This window comes from Cygnus atratus, chromosome 19 (genome assembly GCF_013377495.2).
Source record: "Cygnus atratus isolate AKBS03 ecotype Queensland, Australia chromosome 19, CAtr_DNAZoo_HiC_assembly, whole genome shotgun sequence".
Taxonomy (NCBI): domain Eukaryota; kingdom Metazoa; phylum Chordata; class Aves; order Anseriformes; family Anatidae; genus Cygnus; species Cygnus atratus.
Window position 1 is genome coordinate 5,831,066 of NC_066380.1, and position 24,853 is coordinate 5,855,918.

Genomic DNA, 24,853 nt, shown 5'->3' on the forward strand with positions numbered 1-24,853 from the left:
AAAATGGTTTTGTTCCTTTTCTTTCCCAATAAAAAAGGCTCTGCCTCTTTGCTGGGGCTTCTCTGATTTGTCGAGGCATTATATCCATTGCTCTCCAGTGACCGTTCAGTCTTGCCACAAACATTTCCAGTTGAGAATGGGAATTTAGCTGTGACTTATTGTTTCAGCCAGATATAAATTTTATAGCCTGAAACTCCCCTAAGCTGCTCTCATACTCCTCAGCATTCACCTTGACTGGGAATGGATGTTGTAGTCATATCCAGCTGTAACATTTTCAGCGGATAAGCGGAAACAGCCTGTTCCAGCGCAGTGTTTGTGTCTAGCTGCTGTATTCACAAGAATGATGACATCCTTACTCACAGCGCTTGGCTTTTGGTTCTGTTTCTCATACCAGAATTTGCAGGTGTTTGGAGTATTGATTTGGCTCTGCCCGGTACCTTTGGGTGGCTGTCCTACGCAGCTAGTCCCTATTAGGTCACTTTGAGACACAATTTTATCAAAGCCTTACCTTTCTGCAGCTGGCACTGAATGTTAAAAAGGGGCGGGGGGGGCTTGTTTTTTTAATTTGGTCGTTTAAGGGGAAAAAAATGCATTGTTCTGGTTGGAGTTGTTGGTGCACTTGGGTAAGGCAGGTATTTTTTGTTTGTTGTCTGTTTTTTGTTTTAAAACTTTCCTACTTCAATAGGAGGACACAGGAACTGGAAGCTTGGGGAAAACATTCCCTCTAACACGGAATTGTGCCTTGTGATGCCCATAGTGAATGTTTTGGTTTAACTGGAAGGCTTGGCAGATGTTTTTGACAGTAATTGTTTATAAACTGAAACTTAGTCCGTTGTGACCCTAGCAAATAATGCACTTGTATATGCATGCAGGAACACAGAGGTACAAAATACAGTACTGTTTCCCTTCACTGAATAATCTGAAAACATTTCTGTAAGGCTGGATAAGGATATTTACAGTTCTTTTTTAATATGCAGGGGCTGGTCAATAGTGGATGGAAGGGGCTCCAAAGAAATCTTCTGCCAGGCCACAGGTGCTGTGGGTACTGTGCGTGTACTTTGCTGGAGCTGGCTGCCTTAAGTTGAGATTATTTTCCTTCAGAAGAAGAGAAACAAAAAACATCTTTAGAAGATTGCATTTTAAATGTCTGGAGCTCACCACAGCCCCGGAGAGATCTGAAATGAGTGCTCAGGTGCTGCTTTGTTTCTCAGCCCATGCTTGTGCTTTCCAGCATTTGCACATGTACAGCTGCCTCCTGTTTGAGCTCTTTCTGCCCAGGTTTGGGGAAAGGTGGTTTATCGAAGGGGATGGGAACAGGGCTCCCTGGCCAGCAGGTGGATGGGGGCATCATGAAAAAAATGTAAGGGATGCAGCTGAACACAGCAGTCGGTGGGTGTCTGCGAAGAGGACTGAGACAGTCCCTCCCTGCAGACATTTTTCTGGCCACCGAGCTGTGGAGAGGGAGCAGCACAGGGCTCACAATTGCATGGTTTAGGACTCAGACAACTCGTGAAGTTCCTTTGGCAACCTTAGTTTTGCTTTTATGTCTTTTGTCCAGCATTAACAACACAAAGTAACTGTGGCTGGACCAAATTTCCCTTCTTCTTTTTTGAGAAAGAAACAGCTTGTGCCAAAGAGGAAGCGATCCTTGACTGGCAGATGGAAGGTTCCCTCGGTTCCCTCAAATGCTGCGGTAGGAAAGCCACGGCTCTATAAATCAGGGTGTCAGGGAAATACAGAGAAACAGGGCAGGTAATTAAAGTGTAACACAACTTTCTCACTCTGTGGGAAGCAACACCTCCTTTACCCTCTGCTTGGTTGCAGGGTTGAAGTGGTGTGCCAGATTTGTGGGCGGTGCTGTGTGGTGCCGTGTTGCACACAGCGCTGCTCTGCTGACACTCTGGCCTTGCAACTAAGCTCTAGATTGACCTAAAAAGGCTTCCCTGTCCTTGAGACCATTAATCTAAGAATCTCTTCTTCCTCTCTCTAGCTGAGCCAAAAAGTTGACTAGCTTCTGGACAGCTTCTTCATCACCTGTTAGCCCAGATCATTGGAAATAGCCTCAGCTAGGAACCATGAGGATTTGCAGTTGTGCAGCTCATAGTAGGTGATACTTCTAACTTGAAGCAGTTATATAGAGATCTAAGATCACATTGCTGTTTTGTTTAACAATTTCAGTTGTTCTTTGTCAGCACTTATTAACAGCATTTATTAAAACCAGGCAGAGAGATAATGTGCTCCATGTCTGCATTTTTGGGGGAAACAACGAACAGCAGGGAGTGTCAGTCTGGCGCTTTCATTTATCTTAAGCAGTATTAATTAGCATTGCTAACTTGAAATAGAAACAGCACACCCAAATGAGTGAGTGAAGGCAGGAAACTGAAGCCAAGGTGAGCAATAACTAGGAGAAAAATAAAATGAGCTTTATATACACCAGATGTGTCGCTGAACATGTCCCAGAATACAGAATGCTATTTACTTTGGTCATTCTGGAGGGTGGAGATGTGCCACTGGCACTGATGTGCTACAGAATAAGGCTGTGACCGGGTGAGCAAGGGGTCACGAAGATAAGCTGTGGGGTGAAGCTCCAGTACGGTGGCCCTGCATCACCGAAGGAAGAGCTATTTATTTCTCCTTTGCATGGGTTGAGGTGTGACACGTGCATCATAAGGTAAGTGTGTGGTGCAGGTCACTGCAGGGTACTTGTCGTCTGTCTATCACAGCCTCAGCTGCCTCAAAACTGCGTCTGTAAGGCCGTAGTCTAAGGATGAGAGTAGGCAACAGAACAGCAACTCCTGCAAACCAAAGTCCCTAGTACTTGCAGAAGACTGGGGAAGGGAGCAAATAATCTAAATAGCGAGGCTAGCTCCATCAGTCCAATGCAGGAACAGTTCTTTCCTCTTTTTACAATGAACAAGAGACCTGATAAAATAGAGGGAAAAGGAGGTGATTTGCAAAAAGAGCTGGTACAGCTCAGCCATAACATTTGGCTGACATTGACAATGGGTCACAGAGCTAGCTGCATTGAGAGGTGCTCAGAAAATACCCTAGACACCTACTATGGGAGGCAGAGAAAAGCAACAATGAGGTCAGATTTCCAATGAAATATAGATGCAGAACTAAGCTTTTGAGTGTTTTAATGGATAGAGAATAACAAAAAGTACCGCTCTGGTTTTGCCAGTGCAGTGCTCGAGCCGTTTGTCTAGACACTATATAATCCATCCCTAGGGGAGGTAGTTTGTTAACGTCTCCTGCAATGCTACAAACTGTTCTGCAGTTGCTGAGGTTACGGGGTTTGTTTGCTAGATGCAAGTTTTGACGGTTGACTTCAAGTTGCTAGAGAACGAGCTGCGTGTCCTTATTAACCCAGCTCCAGCTCTGTTTCTTCAGATATTCCAAGTTTCAGCTAATGCGGTATCATTTGCCAAGCTGGCAGAGAGCCGCCCGCCTCTTCCAGCCCCGCACCCCTGGGGGCAGCGTTCCTATCACCTACCTCTTTTAGCAACCCTGTTGTTCACAAGGGCAGAACTTGCCAGCCTGTTAGTTAGCAGTTCCTGGCACGCGGTAGCAATGCTGCTGCCTGCGTTGTGCCCACGAGCAAAGCTATGCACACGAGTGTTATCAGAGAAGTGGATTGGATCAGTAATGAAATCGTCAGCCACCCAAGGCTGACAGAAAACCACACAGGCTCTACGAACAGCTCCATGGAACTTCAGCCTCTCCCCTCGCATGTTACTTTCATCACGCTGATGGTCATGGATAGCACCTGCTTCCTGGACAACACAGGCTTTCGGAGACACAGTCAGCTGAAACTCAGCAAATGAAGCAACATGAACAGGAAATCTCTGTAAACAGAGGCTGGAAGGGGAGGGTGCAAGTGCAGTATGATTTCATGGACTGGGCTACCGCTGCTGCTCAGAAGGATCTGTTATTGCGAGGCCTCCTGGCAGCAGAAAACTTGTATTTTTGTGTTTTTTTCATTAACACTGTAAGTGCCATGGAAACTGTCAGACCCTCTGGCCCTGCAGGCAGCAGTCATGCAACTCGTTGAATGCACATATATTTATTGTAACACATTTTTAGCACAGAGTTTAACACTTAAGCACGGGAGTGTTATTACAATCTGTACAGCATCCTCCAAACAGCACAGACAACACAGACATGCAGCCCTACAGGCTCTGCAGCAGCTTCAAAGAAGGCTGCAGTGGCTAACAAAGCTTAAAACAACGAGAAATCCCAACAGTGGCTCATTCTTTGACCTCCCCTCGGGCCCGGCTGGATATATACAAGCATCCAATAAACAGGATAGTAAAACTAACATGCTGAACCATTTACAGACACTCTTTTTAAAGAAGAATTTGCTGTTGGCAGCAAACATTTGGTCTAAAAAAATCTGAAGGCCACGTTTTTCTTTTCTAACTCTCCTCTCCTACACGCTTCTCCACCTTTTATCTGTGAGTCAAAGAGCAGCCTTCCTCTTCCCCCCTCCTTTTCTTTCCCTTTTCATGTGGGGAGCTCAGAGCCCCAGACCACCACGGGGTGGCCAGACTTGGTGCTGTGGAATCATGCGGGTTCCAGCACCGCCATGAGTACACGCTTTGGGTCCTCAGCCCAAGAAAGGTCACCTCTGCCTTGCCAGCTCTGCCTCTCTCTGATTCCACTAAAGCTCACTGAAACATTTGCAAAGGCGTACAAGATTATACTATTGCCTTGCTGGCTTAGATGAAGGAAGAACTTTTGAGAATAGCCTTGCTAAGAAAAATAGTGTTTAGCCTCTTTTGTCTTTATGCCTCTCTGTTGGCTGTTATCAGATACTCTATGGCTGCATTAGCGGCAGTAGATTAGGGAGCTAGTTATTTCTGTTCATTAAATGAGCCACTGTATACACAAGTAACATCTGCATTGAGAAGCTAGAATGACCTCAGCACACAGGTGGGGGCTTGTTTGCAGAAAGCAGCTCGTTCCTAAAAAGCTGCTTCAACAGCCTGGACCTGCTCAACCAGGCACCTTCCCCAGCTCTGAATTACTGCCCTAGCCAAGGCTGACCCATCTCAACAGGCCCTGTGCAAACAAATGGGCTCCTCCTTCACACACCCTTTGCTTCTCAGGAGAGCTGTGGAGACAGATCTAGGCTTACAGCAGGGTCCTTCTGAGAATAGAGGCTGGGCTTATGAACCAGACCAGGAGCCGCAAAGCCTGCAACAGAGCACTCCTGTATCCTGCTCCAAGGAAATCGAACCATCAAACAGCTTTGAGTTGAAGCTGCTCACGTCCCAACCCTGTGGGTTTAATACCTGGAAGGCTGCATCCCATATCTACAGAGCTGCCAGGAGCTTTAGAGGAAACAGTACAGCGGGAAGCCAGTGTGCAGGAGAACTTGTCTTCCAGCTTTGTTCTCTGAAAACATGCTGAACACATGACATCAGATACAAGGAGAAGAAAAGTCTGCCAGGATGGTGAAGGTGTGACTTTAGGGCTTGGGGGAGAAAGAAACAGCTTATTTCAAAATTTCTGAGTTGCAACTGAACTTGCAGGAATTAGATAAAGAGCAAAACTAGGAAGTTGTGACAGCTGTGCACCATCAGCACAAAACTACAAGGAGACCTTGTGGCTTTAGTTAACTTCAAATAAACAGGTTTCTCTAGTTGCAACACTGCTCACTGGAAACATAAATAACATTTCATTTTATCTTTACACATTTGGGTTAAAAAGGAAAGTGCCAAAAGCAAAACCTGCAAAGGAGCAGAGAGATTCAGTTTGCTCGGGGCAAGCTGGGAGTGCTGATTTCTTGTTAGCAAACAAAAGGGGGAGGGCTCAGGTCAAAACATATCCTAGTGACGGTTAGCTGCAGTCTCACCACCATTTTTTCCCTCACTGGGGCTGCAAAGATGAATTACAGAGAAATGATTTCTCCCGGTCTTTCCCAGCACTACCCCTACATTCAAAGCCCCGTGAAAGGATGGCAGAGGAAACCTGCCTTCCCCAGCAGTGGTGGTGGGAGCTGCACACACCTCGAGTACCAGACAAAGGAAGCGTTTTGACTCCTCAGAGTTCCCCAGCCATCCATCCCCACGCGGACATATTTGTGCCATACCTTCCCTGCCCCCTCCTGCACAGATCACACAGCCCGGGTCTCTGCTTCAATCTTCTGCTCCCCATGTAGGTTTTCCAGTTCTTGGACCTGGGCCACGTTCTGTCTGATAGCAATCTCTGGCCCCCCTCCGTACAGTGTGCTTAAATAAATCCATGTCTCCTCGGAAATCTGCCCATAGTCAGCGCCTGAAAAGGACAGCAGACATGCAGATAAGCAGACATGCAGCCAGTATGCTTTGTTCCACGCAGCCATCGGACAGAAAGGCTTGTACGTGACAGCATGGAGGACGTCTTCCCAAAAAGCAAGGCACACCTGGTGCCTGCAGCTGCACTGTCCAAGTCACCCAAAGCCCACGCCCGGTGGCAGCCCTGCACCAGAGCTGCAGCAGCAGTGGTCTCCTCCAGCCCTCTGCAGTGCCACCTGCTGCTGGAAGCCACCGAGGCTCCACTGCAGTTCAGTTGACAGTTTTGGAATCCACTGCAGTCACTTCTTCCTGTCCTCAAAGGGAACTGAGCAGCAGCAGGCCACAACAGCAGGGCCTGCCTGACCCTCTCTCATGCACAGCAGTGAATGAGTTCTGGCAGCCCAAGGGGCCTACAGAAATGCGCTCAGACACACCAGTCCCAGGCAGCTGGGGCTCCACTGCCTCAGAGAGACTAAAAATGCTCCTCTAAGCTGTCTTAGGAGGGACAAAAAGTGGTCAAAACACAAAGCAGGGAAAGCAGAGACCTTTGCTAATGAAGGTTACAGAGGAGGAGGAGAACAGAAACGATTGCTTTGAGAGATAACCGAGATACAAATGCAATAATCTTCATCTGCTTGGCAGGAAAGCCCAGCAGTCCAGTGAGGACAGCATAAGCAATGCTATTTCACAAGCTGGACCACAGCAGATGTTGAGTAAAGACAAGGCAAGAGCAACACAAGATCACAGATACAACACTGGGAAAGGAAAATGATGGAAAGGATCTGGGGGACAGCAACAGCGGGAGATGGAGGACAGCAGGATTTGCTCTAACAGATCACATCAGCAAGCTGGTCATGCAGGAGCTGCGAATGGAGAAGCGAGATGGCTCACTCAGGGCAGTCAGCACAGGGATGTGCAGCGAACTGTGTTCCTCTGCAACACCATCTTGTTCTGTTCCTGCTTCATTACAGACAGACAGACCCAGTGGAATACTCTCCCTCAAGTTTTACAAGCACCACGAGATGGCAAGGACAGGCCTTACCCTGCTTAACTTGCACGTGGCCACCGGCTTTTGTGAGTGCAATCTTGCTGTTGTCAATTGGTCCAGGAGGTTCTGTAAGAGAAGAATAAACACATTTAAAGCTATTCTGCATTCCTTGTTGCCACCCAATCCAGCTTATTTCCCATGCTAGTTCTCTTGTTATTTCTGCCCTGCCCTGGGGGACCTGCAGGCAGTCTGGGTGGCTGGACTCCATTCAGCCTCAAGTCGTGCCTGTCAGGTACAGCGCTCACTGAGGAGGTACGCTGAGCATACGCACTTATTTCCATTCTACCTCTCACCACCACCAGTCTCCAGCGGTCTCTGGCTCCTTACCATTATCTTTCCCCTTGACAAAGGCTTCCCACTCACGGAACCACTGCATGCTGATACAGTAGATGACGCTTGGAGACTCCTCTGCCTGGAAAGCCTTGTTCAGCTGGGAGAGCAGAGGAGAACAGAGAAATGCAGAAAAGATTTAGTCACTGCTGAGATCTGGAGGAGCCCCTTCCATTAACTGTAAGGCAGCCTTTCCATTCTTCAGAACTACCCTTTGTAATTCCACCACCTTCTTTGCAACCTGTTCCTGCTAACTAGAGCAGGCAAGAGACTAGGATGGCTTCAAACTTTACGTCTCTGCACAGTCACACACAGCATTATCGTATTCCAGCTGCCCCTCCCTATGGTGTTAGCTATGTGGAACCCCAAGATGAGTCTCCTGACCATGTTCTAGATTATGTTTGAAAAATGAGGGCGACAGTTTTCCACTGACTGTCTGTGACAGATCTCCATTTCCCACCTCAGCCTTTTGCCATTACCTCCAGATCCTTCCCACACAAACCTTGATGAAGGTGTCGATTTCAATTCTCCTGCGTTTGGCGAGTGCTTCAATCTCCACTTGGCAAATGGAGCACACGTATAGATGGTTCACAGCAGGGCCGCCCCCAAACCTGAGCACAGGAAGAGAGGGAGAGGAATGCAGAACTGCAGGAAAATGGCAGTGCTTCCCAGCCCTGAATACCACACAGATAGATTCTTACACTACTCCAGACAGCGGTGAAGGAGGTGCATCTGCAGCTATTCTCTGAATGGAGAGTGCTGCCTTTATGCAACACAGAGAGGGTCTCAGTATTGTTCTGGGACAATGCACTGATACAGCTCCTTTTGCTTTAGATCAGTAGGCTCTAGCAAATACAAGTCTTTGCCAGTCCACAACAAGTACTGCATGCTTTTAACGTGCCATTGGAAGGCATTGTGTCTTAGTAAGTGCCTGAGATGGGAATACCCCAAGCAGACTATCTAATAAAACAAAATATATTGGGACAAATAACGAAATGGTAATATTTACCTGTTGTAGAGATATTCCCACACATTCTGGGGCAGAATCAGAACCAGGTCATCAATGTAATGGTATTTATTAGGAGGGATCCCTGTGAAAGAAAGGCAAGGAGGAGAATTAACCAGGGAACTCGTTATTGCTGGATAGACACAAATAGCAAAAAGGAAGATCTTCCTCACTGAAAACTCCCCAATTCCAGAATCTGCTTCCTCTGCTAATGGAAGACCCTAGAGAGTTTATTGATTTTGAAAGTTTCTCAATTCACAGCCTCAATTTCTAATCAAGTGCTTCGTTTCCAATTGGAGATACACAAACACAAGGGCTCCCAAGCATGACGGATGTAAGAGAACAGTAAAACGTGGTATCAGGTCCCTTCAGTAGTGTGCGCTCCATTGTCCAAACACTGAAGGACAACCTTGCTGATAGGGTAACACAGATCAACATTGTCTTACGTGCTTTCTACAGGTTTGTTTTTTAAAAACAAGTAAAGAACTGAATACTGTTGTTTCCCAGCACTAGCCATTCCTCCGGTCCTCTGATCAGCAGGACAATGGGGTAATTTTCTCATCTCTCCCTGAGCGGGCTGGAGCTTCTGCAAATGAAGCAGATCCTACTGAAGCATGCACTGTAACAGATCTACAGCTGAAGCCTTTTTTCTGCATTTGTTAATGCATCAGGAAACAAAAAGGCATAGCTGAAAGTTGCTTTTCCCAGGTTCAGCAGCACTGCCTTACCTCCATGAGAGCACAGAAAGGTGTGATTGGTGATGGGACCAGGCTCAGCAAAGGTGTTGAATTTGTTGAGCCATTCTCGAGAAATGTAGAACTGGAGTAAACTGTGCTCCTTCATGCTGGCAAGGGACACGACTTTCTGACGCTCTCGCACAGCCTCTTCACTGCTTTTCCTTGAGGGAAAGAAAGAGAAAATGAAGCAATTCCTGAACCAGTTTTGAAGCAATGAAGCAATTCCTGAATTAGTTTTCCACCAATATTTCTAGGTATTCTGCAGCCATGAAGGGACTGCTGCATCTGGGGTGCTGCTCACCTGTAGAACAAGACATAGGCTTCTGCATTCTGTACCACGGTCTCATGGACTTCGGTGACATACTGGTCATCGAACTCGTACCACTGGCCATTGATCACGTTCTGACAGTAGGCTATGTAATGCCCACCTGCATCAAAAAGAAATACAACACAGCTGAGATTCAGAGTGCAGGTGGAACTCAGGCCTGGGATAAGGTCAGCAGCACAACAGGATTAGCTGCTAGCAGAAATAGGAGAGAGAACAAAATAATAATAGTAATAGTAATTCCTGTTCAGGCAAGCTTTGCAGGAGCAGGGGAGTCTGTCACTGTCACCATGGTTTGCCTTCCTTGGAAAGGGCCTCTAGGCCAACCCATGGGTGAGGCCACAGCAGCTGCAGAGAATCTGTCAGAAGCTGTCTCGTTCACTTTTCAAAGGGCAGAGGCTGAGCAAGGCTGGGAAATGGAGGAGCAGGCCTTACACTGCACTTTATTCCAGAGGAGGGATGGCAGAACACACTCTGCCTTGCTCATACTCATCTCGTTCCTGTTCGCCTCTGCCATATACTCACGGGAAGAAGGACTTACTGCCTGCTGTGCCGTGATGGCAGATGACTGACAGCAGGTCGTAGGTGGTGATCTGGGAGACACACTCCTTGGCTAGGAAAGGTCGCAGGTCCAGCCCTTCCAAGGGGAAGGAGACGTGACTGTTAATCTTGAAAGAATACATCACCTCATGCCGGAACCGTTTCAAGTGGATGCAGAGAATCTAAAAGACCAAAGACAGAGAACACCAAAGTGCAGTTTTGCTGTGGGTATTCTAATCCAACAGCACACCTCTGTGCATCTGATCTTTGCAAAGCTTTTTTTCCTTTTAGGCACAAATCCTGCTGGCTCATCAGCTTAAAATGGGAAAGTCTCTTCTGGTCTAGATACAGGATTTTGCCACCAAAACAAACTGATGTTTCAGTTCTACAGCCAGCCTTACCTCCTCAAACAGCGGCTGCTGAAAGAAAAGTAAGAAACAAGGTGCTCTTACTCACCTCTGGTAGCCGGAGGACTTTGCAGTACTTTACTCCATTCCTCAATCTGAGGGAGAGAAAATTAGCTGTGAGAGAACTCTAAAGCAAAGGGATGCCAAAAGGCAAGGCAATTGTCTGGCTGCATCTTGCTCACTTTGAAATCCAAGACAAATGCTGACTTTCAGCAGCAACAAATTCAGGCTTTTTGCAACATCCCTCCCAAATGAGGCACGGCACGAGCAGTTTGTCAGGCCTCTTCTTTCTAATGCAGTAACTCCATTACTGCCAAGCCATGTCCCTGTCCACACCCTTCTTCCTTTCTTTTCTCTGCTGAAGCCAGCACTTTTCCTACCTGCAGTCAGTGACTTCTCAAGACTCAGTAGAAGAAACTCAGTATAAGACAAGGCAGATTTTACATGACACTCAGCAGAAGAAATGTCCCGGTAGAGGATTTAGCAATATGTTTAACAGTAGTATAAAGAAATAATTTCCAGAGGTATAATACAGGTAAAGCAGACTTACTTTTTACACCGTTCACAACTGTACATGTTGTCCCCTGTAGACAAAGAGAAGAAAGCTGTTATGCAGTTACTCAGAGCACACAACTCTGATACGAATACATTTCCATCTCATGCAGAAAGATCACATTAAGTTGATCCTGACACTATTCTAAGGGTGAGAAGAGATCCAAATAACTATTTCCCTCAGTAAGTGTAGGCAAGAGAATGGAATCAACTAGGAGAAAAATTCACACAGAAGTGAATACAGCAAATTGTTTAAGTCCTCTAGGACTTAGGGAATGGATGGAGAAAGCAAAGAATCTAAGAAGGATAAAGATCCGTGGCACTTAAAGACAACTAACAGCCATGTCTGCTCCTTGCTAAGAACAGTCTCATCCAGATTCAAAATGAAAAATCACCCTTGAGCACATGCAAAAACTCCTTTCTGCTCAGAGAAGCTGAACTGTCAAGTATTGGTAGTGTCAGATTCTAAGTGAAATACTAGAGCATGCTTTCCAGACTTAATCCGCCCCCCAAATGCATGTGAAATATGCTGCAGTTTTTCTTGTTTCTGGCTGTCAGACCCCACCGAAGCTAACTCACCTTTCAACTCATCTGCTGCAAAAAAGGCAGCAAGACAATCCTCCAGTGTCACAACAGGACCCCAAAACCAGCTAGGGATACAGGATACCACAAATCTGCAGAGGAGAGGAGATCAAGAGTTACATGTAAAATAGTTGGACACTTTGGCTTACAAAACCCCACGTGGATGGGCATTCTTCTAGCTGTACTTCCTAAGCTCATCACACACCCCCATGGCACAGGGAAAGCACGATTTCTCCCAGCTGATAACCCTATTCCGATTGCTCAAGCTGGAAGCAATTTGGAGAACTACGCTGGTAATTCATTTGCTCTGGAGGGCAAGACAGAGCTAAAGGCAGAGCTGAGGGATTAACATTTGCACACGAGATCTCAAGGTGAATGACAGAAGTAGAACAGCAGCAGCTGGCTTACGTGAAAAGGCCAAAACAGACCCGTGAGGTACCACGCACTGTCTTCATCCAAGGAACGGCTACAACTGGCATTTCTGCTGTAAGCACCACTGGCTAGGGACAGCTGCCTTCCAGCCACTGGAGGGCAAACCCCAGAAGAAAGAGGTCCCGCACAGGGAACACACCTCCGGATATACTCCATGATGAAAGCAATCCAGCCTTGTGAGGCATAGTTGTCCCCACATGCCCCTGTCTTAGCTGGCACGTTTTGGTAGATGGCAGAGTGCAGCTTGGCCAGGTCCTCCTTCCCTGGGATTGGGAGTGACAGGTCCTGGAACGTCTCCACTGTTGTAGAAACCTGGAAATATCCAAGAGGAAGAGTTCTGGGTTTCCTGTGCATGTAATGGAGCTGGGACCTGACTTTCATCATCACCTTTTATCGATGCTTGGATTTTGTCTGGGCTAGAAACCTGGCCTGGCACTAAGAGCAACTCTCTCTGGCTAATTATTGAATAAACTGCTGTCAGCAGGAAGACTTCTGTCATGTTTGTAGCACTGGAATCTGTTTTCTGATGTGAATGTGATATTGCTAGACCAACTAAGTGACACAGATAAACAGACCACTATGGAGGCAGACAATTTCTTGGCACAGCAGGTCTCTCACACCTCCTCCACCACCCACATATCAGCATTTTAGTTGGCCTCCAAAATGCATCCCACAGTATTTGGCAACAGGAGCTCCATTTCCAAAGAAGAGGTCTACGAGCTAGAAGACTGCTCTTTGACTGACAGCTATCAAGAGACTCACTCTGTCACAGGTGAGGCACTGCACCAGGCTGAGAATGGAGCCATCAAAGATGTCAGAAATCACACTGCGATAACGAAGTTCTTTCTTCTTTTTCCCGGAAGCTTGCATCTGGGCTGAAAGAGAGACAAAGAGGCTCCATCACGTAACAGCTCTTTCCCAGTCTCTGGTCTCATGCAGAGTCACGCGGACACGCAATAACAGAGGACAAGAAGTGATTGATCTTGGGTGTTTTGCTCTAAGCTTTACACTTGACTTCCTCTCCCCCTCACCTGTCCGTGTATTTTGTCCCTTTTTTCCCCTCTAGCATTTACCAGGTGTTCACCAGGTGTCTTGTGCTGGAGAAGACTCTCCACAGCAGGGACTGGCCAAACACAGAGTTTTGTTTAATAACAAACCTCCTTCCCTATGCACATACGCATGGAGACAGAGTGCTTTTCATCAGGCCAGAACATCTGCAGCTGTGCTGACCTCAGCCAAGGGGCTGGGGCACAGTTTTGGACAGAATGGCATTACTGACCAGCTGTAGGGACGGTGCTATAAGCACATGTCATTGTGTTTGCTGGCTACGCAATGTTGAGATTTTGTTCTGCAATTTGCTTGGGACAAAGAGGACAGTTTGACACAACAGAAGCCAGGCTCCACTCCGAAGGGTAACAATGCTCCCGGCACCAGATTGACATTTGCAGCTTAATTCTGTTACTGTGAGCCCAAGACATCTAAGAGCCCAGAAGCTCTCTGTCAGTAAAACATCATCTTACAGTTCCTGGACCCAGATGCTATGACGTGCGAGCCTGGCAGACAAACGTTTACACATCTCCACACTCCTCTAAAAGGACGGAGCTCGTGCCTAGGACTTCGTAGCTCTTTTATTAATAACAAACACAGCATGCAGACATAGACATGGAAATCATTTCGTGCCCCAATATAAGAGCATACTAGAACATCCGTTGTATACAGAGCTTGACTTTACCTGCAGGTTTACTGTAGTCTTTGCCTGGTATGATTTTATAAAGCACTGATATTCCAGGGGGATCAGCACTTCTTACAACTGTTAATCAAGGATCATGAAATACTTCTTTCCTCTTTGAACCCCTCCTCCTCCTCATGCTCCCCTTTGCCCCCCAGCATACCCTGACCCCTTTGCACTACCTTTCTTGAGCACATAGGAAGGTCCGAGCCTGGCAGGACTGGAGCGAGGAGGACTGCTAGAGAGCTTGGAGTGCATATCGTGATGGACAGGACTGCAGGGGCGTGAGGAGCAGCGCACATAGGCATCGTTATCAGGTTCTGTTTGGGAAAAAGGGGAGGCTGAAGAGCACTGGTGAAAACCCGTTATGAAAGCCAACTCTGTTAGAGTCAGTGTCAGCCCAGCTCTGTGTTCCAGCACAGAATCTTTCTCAGCACTCACAGTTCAGATGTTACTAATTGTCTTACTTGCATGGGTTGGCAGATACAGCTCTCAGTGCATGGATAAGAGTGCATACAGAGCTATACTGAACAGCTAATAATTATATATAGAGAAAAAAAAAAACTGCTATTTTTTCACACTTGTGACTAATTAGGTTTTACAGCTTGCTCCTGTATCCCTAATCCACATAAACAACATTGCTGCCTTCAGTGCCAGTTGGCAGAATAAGACTCTTACATAAAGAAGTGTTGAAAGATCGGATGTGTTCAGTTCAGGGCGACTCCACACCTACATTTTAACAGCTGCTCTTTTCCCTAACACACCAAAATGCACAAACTGTGCAGCACCCTCTTCTCTCCAGAGTCTGTAGTCCAACATTAATGAACATTTTCTTCCATGTCTTTTTTCCACAGCCAACATTTCCCCAGGCCAGCCTAACAGATAAAGCAATGCACATATATGAAACCTTTTTCTTAAATTAGGAAAAAACACAAATACTGCACCTGCAGGCTTGGCAGAAGCAGCTATTGCTGCCTCAGGATGTAGGCTTTGCTCAGCTCCATAAGCACTTCAGCCTGACTAAGCACCTCCCTGGTTTTCTTACAGAAGCAAGTGTGCACAAAGGCAGAAGTACTGCCAGAGACACTGCAGAGAGTCTTGGATGTAAAATCTTTTCAAACCGACAGAAGGAACACACACATGACGTGCTGTTTGCCACTGCACTACACCACCACCCATGTAGGACAATACCACATCTCACAACCAACGTGACTGGAAGAGGTTTGTACCTGGTGTCCTACATGGGCTGGCAGGACGGGGAGCTGGAAGCATCTCAGGCGAGGCTCTACCATCCACTGGCATCATAGTAGTGTCCACGTCTGCATCCTCGTCCACCTGCTCCGAGTTGCTGCGCCGATGGCCACAGGAGAACTTTCTGTCCTTCATCCTCTCTTTCTCGGAGATCCCTCTCCCTGCTTCATCCTGGATCAACAACTCTGTCTCTGCCAGGGAGCTGCTGCCCACGCCCCCTGCGGTCCGGCTTTGACCGTCTCCTTCACCCCTGTCACTGCTCGAGTCACAGGAGAGGAACTCATCTTCTGAAGGACTTCGGTCACCCTCTCGCTTGTCATCCTGGTCACTGGTATCCAAATCTCTCGTCTCTGCAACAATCGGTTCCTTCAGTTCTTCGTGAAGCTGGTCCATCAGGCAGCGCAGGAACTCCTGAGTGTCCTGAAAAGCGGGAGTATTTCCATGTCAGCATCCATCCAGAAACAGGGCAAACAAGAGGGGCAAAATACAGATACAGCTCCATTCATAGCCTCTTTCAATGCTGCCCACGAAAGTTATCCAGCTCCGTAACACACGGAGACCCTCCTAAAGCAGGGAGTTGGAGATGTATTTTTATCTGAACATCTTCAGCTGAAAAACACAGAGGAAAACTAGAGAGCAGCTGCAACATGCAAACCATGATCTTATTTACCAGGGTATTACCACTGATAAGAGGCAAGAGACCAGGAGAAAGCTGAGGAAGGCAGCAGGCCATAGAAAACAGACTCCTAACCACAGAACAATTTTCATGAACACTGATGTCTGCTTATAGGAATCCCTCTCTTAGAGAGGGCAGATTAAAATCTTTAATAAATAGGGAATGGAGCCAGAAACCAAAGCCTATACAGTCAAGGTGCAAGCTCCTAAATTTGCAATGCGTGGTAAAAGAAGTGATACGTTGCCTTCAAAGGAACTGCTGAAAGCGACTTGGTATTCTGACAATTCCAGAAAGTTAATTATGATGTTTCTGTTATTTTAAAGAAGCTTGGCTTTCAGTCTGCCCTGTCTTCCTTTCAACTCTATCTCTTCACAGCTGAGTTTTCCAATCCAATATACTTCACATCAAAGATAAATATAGAAATTCTTTCATTAATCATTATTTGTATCCTCTGTTTTGACTTGCTGTCAGAATCACAGTTTAGATATACTGTCTACTGTCACTTCTTTTGTAAATTTTCAAATCAAACATAGTTTGATGTTTACATTTTATTCTAAAGAATAAACACTGGATAAATACTTCAAAGAAAAAGATACTATCTTTCAAATGAGATTCAGTCGGCTGTAATTCCCCAGAAAAAGAATATAGATCATCGGTATTTTTAACTTCTTAGTACAGATTAATCCAGGTTTCTCAGCTATAGTATGAATAAACAATACCCAACTTATATAGTACGTATCAATAGATCTCAAAGCCCTTTACAAAGGAGGTCACCATCATAATTTTAGAGGTGATAAAGCTGACACAGGAAGATGCACTGACTTGCAACCAGCAAGCCAGAGGCAGAGCCTGGAAGAGAACCCAGGTCTCCTGAATCCCACGCAGGTGCTCTATCAGGTCACTAATATTGACACAAAACAGGCGTGACTCCTGAGCTCTAGCTCTTCTCTCTATACACAAGCACCACCATTGCAGGAAGGAAAAAAAAAATCACCATCTTTGTAATAATGGTATGTTTGTGTTGAGGCCCCACCTGCTGTGCATAGCCTCGGAACATGGGGTTGACGAGTTTAATTCCATGAGATAGACTGCTTGGAACAACATAACTCGGGCTGTTTAAATATGGAGAAAAAAAGAAGTTAGTTTGCTTATCAGGCCTGGAGCCAGTTTGTGTAATAAGCAACAGAACAGGGTGTGGTCACTAGTTAAAGAGGACACAAAATAATTATGCACCTGCAAATCCTGGTCTTAGTTTCCCTGTTAGCTGGGTGACATACAAATTAAGAGAAGGAAAACATCTTAGTCATTTCGGCCTATCCTTCCAGAGAGAATCGCCCCTAGAGCACATTTAATGTAAAGCTCTGTCCACACTTTGAATCCTCTCAAGTGATTCTCTCCAGAGCAGGGTTTTGCAGTTAGTTACTCAGTTTCATTTTGCAGCAGCATGTCTGTCTCAAAATCTGGGTGGGCTGGCCAGGGACCAGTAAATGAGATAAGTCAAAACCAATACTAAATTGATCTTTTTCTGCTTCAAAGTCTGCAGCCTGCTACATAAAGTTACAGTTCACGTTTGCTCTGCATCTTACTTATCCCTTGTTAAAAACTAACCTGAATCAAACACCAGACCAGGAATCTAAATGGTATTGCATTTTTTTTCCTCAATCAATTACAGTTGCACAGAGCAGACGTTTAAATTTCAACAGAGCAGCATTATTTTACACTGTGCTTGGAACCAGACTAGAAGGTGATTCACTAGCAAACAGTTCCCAAAAAGCCACCTGCATTTTCCACTCTCTTTGGTAAAATCTCAGTGTCAGCTCTGTACCACTTTCTCCATCCACATCATCAGTCCCTCTGCTAATCAAGAGCAGCGCCTTCAAGTGCTGGTCAGTCCAAGCAACAGACTCAGAAATAGCCAAGAGAGTTCCATTATCCCACCATTTTTTTCTTCTCTGCCAACAGAAAAGGTATATAAAAAAAAACTCTTCCTTTTAAAAGTTATTAAGAATGTATTCTTTTGATCACTGACAACAACATGCACCAGAAGCAGCATATAGGATCTCCTAGATACAGGGAAATCTATGCATACCTGTCTACGTAGGGTTTGACTGCCTTAGAAGGTGCACTTGTCACCGAAGATCCCATTTCTTTTTGTTGATGCCATATTTCAGAACCAACATAAATGTGAAAATTGTCCAGATTAGATTAGGGAGCGACCACTCACCGTTTCTTATGCCAAACCTCAGACACCAGCTTCTGGTAACTTTTGCACAGTGCTGGTTTCTTATCTGTACGGACCAGTCCACCACATTCCAGAAAAAACTGTGTGAGAGGTGGGCTATGAGGAAAAAACAAAGAATTCAGTGCACAGAGACTTCTCATTTGCCTCTATTTAAGGATTTATCAAAACGTAAATGCATGTCTTTTTGAAAACATGCTTAGGATACTGCTTTTAAATCAAGGGAAGAATTGATTTCAGATGCAGACTTAGTTTCTAACTTAAATAAAGAAAGCTGACGTGAATCTGTATCAGGTATAGTACAGAACAGATCCTGAAACCAGTTTTCAGCAGGATGGCTACAGAATATTTTAGGATAGGAGTTGTTACAATGATATCACTGGTAAGAACAGAAAGAGGTGACATGCTTTCCTATGTGATAAACATATTTCTGTCACAGTGGAAAGGAGTTTTACTTCCATTATTCATCTATACACAAGTCTTATAAATGGCCACAAGTTCACTCACTTCCTACTTTAAAACTTCTATTTTCACTCATTTTCCTACGGTAAAACTTCTATTTTCCTAAACACTAAATTTTTCATATTCCTTTTTCTGCACCTAGCCTGGCTGATTTCTCTTTGCATGACTCACAGAGGACTCAGATCAGAGGTGCCACTTTTGATATTTAGTGAAGTCTAGTAAAGACTCAACTGAAAGGCCCTAATGCCTACCAGTTAGAGAGAGCCTGAAGTGCTGCATTCATGTAGCAGGAGTTCCCAAGATTTTTCATTCCAGTAAGGCCTAAAGCACAAACAAGAGAAGCATGAAACTTTCCAGAAGTGCTGCTTTCTATGTTCCTTCCCAAAGGAGAGGGAATCTGGCCCTTGCTAGGTAGGCTCTTCCCTCTGCTCCTAGGAACCTCTCAGTGCAGGTCCTAGAGATTGCAGAGTTACCCTCACAGCCCTTTCATCAACTCGACGCAGAGCTACCTCTTGGTTTCAAATCATCATCCTCTGATTCGGATTCGCCTTCATCAGCCACTGCAATTGGAACGGCCTTCAAAGGGTGAGCAGGCAATGGAGAATCCTAGATTAAAGACAGAAAAATAAGCATCAGCGAGAGTCCTGCTTCAAAAGATGAGTTATGAGAGAGATCATCTTATACGTAAATCTAGCCAGCCTTTAGAAAAGCATATTCAGGAGAGAAGAACCAGTTGCGCTGTCTGTCCTTCTCATTAATGCACACAGGAAATAGAAATGATACAATTATTGCTTCCAGTGTGCATGATGAAAGAGGCATCAGGAATATGCAACAGTGTCACAAGTACACGTGTTTCCAGTCTGACAGCTAAAATTTTGATAGGCTATGCAATGAAAATTAAGATGTCACAGCTCCTGTCGTTCCTCCCAGAAACAGATGCCCCACAGAAGAGGCTAGGAAAGGTTACAAAAATCCAAATGGATATTGAAGTCATTTGGAAGTCATCTGGTGGGGAGCTTCTGTAAGACAAAGCTATTGGAATATGACTACAGTTTGCCACCTTCAGTGAAAGGGTTCTTATCACAACAACAGCCTGGACAATAGTGGAAATTTCTTGGCTAATTTTGCAAGAGGTAAGCAAAAAGCATGTCAAGCATTCACCCCCGTCATGCTGTGTCGCAGACCCACCGATTCAGTGAACTTCACTGGCGGTGACTGCGTGTGCGCTGCCAGCCGCTGGTCCAAGAACACCTCCTTCTCACAGGCGTAACACCAGACCCGGAAAGTGGTCAGATTCACTGTCAGGTTGTGCTTTTTGGCCTAGAAATTGAAAGATTAAATAATGATTTGACAGCTGGCTCAAACTGAAGCACGGGACCACCAGATTACCGTAGAGGAGGATTAGGGAATGAGAAAAATCCAACTCTGTCTGTTTTAAGGTGGACAACAGAGAAAAGCTCACCTGTGCGTGAAGCGTGCTGTGGTCAGCAAAGGACTCCCCGCAACCAACATAAGGACAACCGAGCTGGTGAGAGAAAACAAAAGTACAATGGCACACCAAATTAAAACTGTCACAAAACAGTCTGCAACTCCAGTCCCACCAGCAGCTGCAACTTCAGAACCGATCTTGCCATTTTTCTAGCTTTCTTCTTTTTCCAGGGCCCAGAATAAGACAGGAATTTGGAATTGCTGAATTTAAAAAAGAAAACCTGCAAACCCTGCACGGGTTTGCACCCATGTAAAGTCCCCATTCCAAGGCAACTGCTCCAGCAGGCAGCTCATTTGCCAAATCTCCAATTGTCTGGGCATTCCAGTGTAAAAATAAACTGCCCCTGCCCACCCTCATGCCTTTTGTCATTCCTTTCTGCCTCCCTGCCCTGAGCACCTGCCCTCTCTTCCGAGGTCTCAGACTTGCAGTCTCCCTTCACAGCTGCCAGCAGAGGCAGTCGATGCTGGGAATTATATTCATTCCTGCTGGGGCTACTGGGGGGAAATCACCTATGAGAAGCAAACTGTTAAATCTCAGTGTATTCCGACAGCATTAGCTTTTAATCTTGGGAGACTTTTTCTTCGAATCCATCAAAAAACAGTGGATATTTCTACTGTGAAGTCCCCTCTTCATTTTCAGTTTTTTTTTTCTGGTCAAATACATCTTCTTTTTATATTTTTATTTAGATTTATATTTAAGAAAAGTCCCACCATATCATGCACACAAATAGCAAGCCATTTTTACCTGAAGACAAGCCCAGAGATTTGGTCCCACAGCTCCACATGACTGGCAGGTTCCCTGCATATTCATGATAAAAGAAGGTTTGTTTGCTTGTTTGTTTTTTTAAGTAACCTAGTCCTTCAAGATTGGGAACCTTCTCAATGAGAAAGGCTTCTCCAGCCTGCAGCTCCCAATATTTCATTTCTTAAACCCATGCTTCTGATTAAATATACAATTTGCTGTGTGTTAGGTAAGTGACACATTTGAGCAGGATAAAGTGTCAGTGAGAAATACACCAGATGGGACTGACAGAGGCTTGCTTTACGGGACATGTGCAAGGTACTTTTCTCTACAGAGACAGGCAGCATTTTCTTTGAAAAGCAAATATGCAAAAGCATGCACAATAGCACAAAGGGAAAGGACTGACAACCAGAACACCCTGTACCTTGGATTTGAGCAGCAGGTCATCCCTGGTCACCTCTCCTATGGAATCCAGGTGAGGACAGATGTCTCTTGTATCCCCCATTCTCACCTGTGCGAGGGTGTTTTCCTAGGACAGGAAAGGATAGCACTACTCAGTCACGTGTCAGAATTGCTCTCACAGGCTGCAAGAAGAGAAATTAGCTTGTTTTGTATATTGGAGATTAAAATATTCATCTTTAAGGTTCAATGAGATCAAAACAAATCTAAATCAGGACCCAGTGACATTAGCTAGCACAGTTCTGACCCCCTGTTGAGTGGCTGCGTTACGATATTGTAGGTAAGTGAGCAAGGCAATGGGGTGTGGAGGAAATACACGAACAAAGCTAATAATGTGTGTAACATGGAATGTGCGTTCAGAAATGTAGGAGGGTGCTCAGCACGCAGGGACAGCTTCAGGAGCACTGCTGCTGACTTGGTCTCAGGTAAGCTATCGAGCCAAGGGACAATTTGCTGTAGCTGGTAAAATCACACCACAAAACAAAAGCAGTGGTACAGTGACCAGCTGACCACCCTTTTTCTTAATCTCAAACTCCCAGACTGATCACGTAGCATCTCTGAATGATGCAGGGGCCTAAAGCAATAAATAAAAACTGCCATTAATTCACACACGCCTTACCTACATACCTTAGCTGGGCTTACATACCATGAATACACGGTACTCCATTAACCTGACTAGACTGATCTACTCCACTTTTCCCCCTAGAAAATGGGTTTTACGTTCTAGCTCAGCAGGTAGGGTGGGAAAACAAATGTGGTGGTCTGAACGTAATTCCTCTTGCCAAACATAAACAAGCAGCACGAAGAGATACAAATCTAATTAGCTTGTTTGCATGAAACTCAGATTAAAAGCAAAAGGGTGCTGCAGCCCAAGACAAGTACTTAGCATACGGTGTCCGGGGGCCTCGAGGTGCCCGTACTGTGCTGATCTGGATCTAACGTTTAGCTCCTTATTACACTACTTTATCAAACGTTAAAAATATAATTTAATTATATTAAGTTTTAATGAAGCTGTGCAAGAGGGAATTAGACTTAAAAGATCTGTAACTGATAACCAGTCTTCAGTCTCTGAGAAATTTATCATTTAATGTAGGTTTTAACGAGTCACAAAACTCTCAAAGACTGTACGAAATGTAACACGTTGTTCCACCCATCTCATGCACCCAAGCGCTGCAAGCACAGAGGATTCCAGAGCTGCATGCTTACGAGCACAATAAACACTTTCATGGTGGTCCACGGGTACATTAAAGACTTGAAACGTGTCTCAGAAACGTGCAGCTACAAAAAGAAGATGAAAAGGGTTTGTGTTTCTTAAGCATAGATCAAGTAACCTCACTTGTGACTGTTAAAAAAAAATATAAGTAATATTAACAACACAAACCAGGATCCAAAATATTGCTATTGGCTGGAAATGAAGCAGACATGAAAAGCTTACATCATTACCAAAAAAATCAAAAAATTGGATGAAGTTAAGAACAGTTGCTACTCTCTGTTGTTTTCACATTTTGAGGAAATTTGAAAGAATTTCCATTGCTACCTGGTCTGAATCACTAACAGTAGAGAGAGGGGAAAAAAAAAAAAAAAGGAGAGGGTAAACAAATAAGCCATTTCAGCATCACTTATCCTGGGAGCCGAAAAGCTTGCCTAGCACCTTGCCTTGGCAGAAGACAAACCTCAAGGATAATTTTGTAACAGTGTTTTTGCAACACTCTTTGGAACTGAACTGGAGGAGCAAAGCAAAACTGGAGGGGGAAGGAATCATATTTACATCCTACAAACAGCAGTGGTTGGAACCAGGACCACAGTAACCTGTGAAGAGATGCTTAACAGACAACCGAGCAACGTCATGCAGCTTCACAGACAGGCAAAGCAGTGTCACGTACCATACACTGATTTAACAGACAAGTGACAAGACCGCTGTATCCGTGGCTAACACAGAAAACTGGGACACTTTCAGACTCAGAGATCCTTCTACAAAACCGACTCCTTTTAGTATCAGTGCCATTTTTGCTATTTCATCTTCCCTGGTTTCTTATCCCTTTCCCAAAAGAGGTTTCCCAGAAAACCTAATGAACAAAATATTGTTTCAAAATGAACTCCAGACCCCCTAATCTCCACCAGTTTAAGCTAACTGGGGACTGCTTTTGGAACACGCTATGTTAAGTACAGTCTTGTGGATGGTTTTACTGCATTCCACGGGACCACCCCTCTATTCCAAATCAAAACCGTGCCTTTCAGCTTTGCAGCACTGGGATGCTGAGCTTCCCACCTACAGTTTCCTTTCCTAAATAAAAGAGCAAAAACGTCATTTTCACCTCTCAGCCCTGACCGAATGCATCAGAAAAGGTTCGAGCTGTGGCTGTTCAGAAGAAAGTATTGAATCCCTGCCTCCCCACAGCTCAGCCACAAGAGCTTTACCTAGCGCAAAGAGCTCTCAAACGCTGCTCAGGAAACTAGGAATTTAATAACAAAAGCACTGCCAGAAAGCTTAGTTTTGCTTGTCAAAATGTATTGAGTATGATAAGAAAAGAAGTTACCTTAAAACAAGTCCTCCAGCCTGTCTCTCTCAAGAAGCGCTGGGGAAGAACAGTACGCGAACATGTCAGAACAATTCCACGGCAACTGCAACCTACTTTCGCTCGCTTCAATCGCTGCCAAAATCAGCAGCTCTGCCTGCACGGTAACACGTTTCTCTTTTTATTTTCATTTCAAAACAACTGCTTGGTCTGGTACCAAAACGAAAGCCAGTTTTCAACAGTTCAGATTCAGAGAGCGCAGATTCGGAGGGGAACAAATAAAAACAAGCCTGGTACAAATAAAAACAAGCCCCAGCGCTGCTTTCACGAGGCAATCACCAGATCTGCTCGCTCATCCCGCACAACCCACCACGACGATCCGCGGCCGCTGCCAGCAGCGCCGAGGCAGGAATTACTTACGGAAGTGAATTACTTACCGAACCGCCCTACGGACGAGAAAAAGCCAGAAACCAGGCGTTCCTCAGCGCGACGTGGGCTCGGTTTTCCTCGCGGGCGCGTTTTCACTGAGATTTAGCCCTTGGGGGTCAGCACGGCGTGGAGATTTGGGGACCTGGGTAAAAACAGAAATTAAATATTGAGGGGCGGGGACCCCGCACACATACATATACACCCCCACAGCAGCTGAAGCTCACTCCCCTTTTATCAGGGGCTGCCTGAGGGGCACTGGAGACCCCACCTGAGGCTTCCTCAGCCCAGACCCAAAACCTGGGCCCCGCTCCTGAGGCGCAAAGGCCGCAACGGCGCCCGTTGGCGGCCTTTGCGCCTCAGGAGCGGGGCCGAGGGCCGGGACCCAGCCTCCGCCTCCCTCTCACCTGCTCGCAGCCCAACCTTCAGGGATCCCTGAAGGACCCCAGGGGATCTCCGCTGCCACAGCCCCCGCCCCGCCGCCGCGAAGGGAACGGGAGGGCGGCGGGGGGAACGTTTGAGGCGGGGGGCGGGGGGGGAACCAAAGGAGCGGGGCCGCGGGGCGCGCCCGGACCGGAGGGAGGGGGACACGCCCCTCTTTTTGCCAGGTCGAAGTGCTGGCGGAAGG

The 24,853-nt window shown here is 45.8% G+C and overlaps 1 protein-coding gene across 7 annotated transcripts; it reads right to left on the minus strand.

The window, feature by feature from the left end:
- Window positions 1-69: 69 nt before the first annotated feature.
- On the minus strand, window positions 70-24,843 carry USP20 (ubiquitin specific peptidase 20). 7 transcript variants are annotated; one of them, XM_035554958.2, is made up of 27 exons: window positions 24,633-24,843; window positions 24,237-24,370; window positions 23,821-23,859; window positions 21,249-21,353; window positions 20,828-20,881; window positions 20,057-20,119; window positions 19,783-19,914; window positions 19,104-19,200; window positions 18,846-18,915; window positions 18,118-18,231; window positions 16,927-17,005; window positions 15,196-15,637; window positions 14,149-14,286; window positions 13,000-13,112; window positions 12,377-12,549; window positions 11,803-11,897; window positions 11,222-11,255; window positions 10,721-10,766; window positions 10,266-10,446; window positions 9,701-9,827; window positions 9,391-9,560; window positions 8,666-8,747; window positions 8,159-8,267; window positions 7,654-7,756; window positions 7,321-7,392; window positions 6,095-6,279; window positions 70-1,095 (listed from the first exon to the last, which is right to left on the minus strand). In XM_035554958.2, exons 4-26 carry the CDS (start codon window positions 21,327-21,329, stop codon window positions 6,119-6,121), a joined length of 2,736 nt encoding a protein of 911 aa, XP_035410851.1. In that variant the 5' UTR covers window positions 21,330-21,353; window positions 23,821-23,859; window positions 24,237-24,370; window positions 24,633-24,843; the 3' UTR covers window positions 70-1,095; window positions 6,095-6,118. The 7 variants fall into 7 exon arrangements, with proteins under 7 accessions (XP_035410851.1, XP_035410849.1, XP_050570585.1 ...); XM_035554956.2 differs by lacking the exon at window positions 70-1,095 and having other exon boundaries at window positions 4,048-6,279; window positions 24,633-24,835; XM_050714628.1 differs by lacking the exon at window positions 70-1,095 and having other exon boundaries at window positions 4,048-6,279; window positions 24,497-24,634.
- Between the last annotated feature and the right edge of the window lie 10 nt (window positions 24,844-24,853).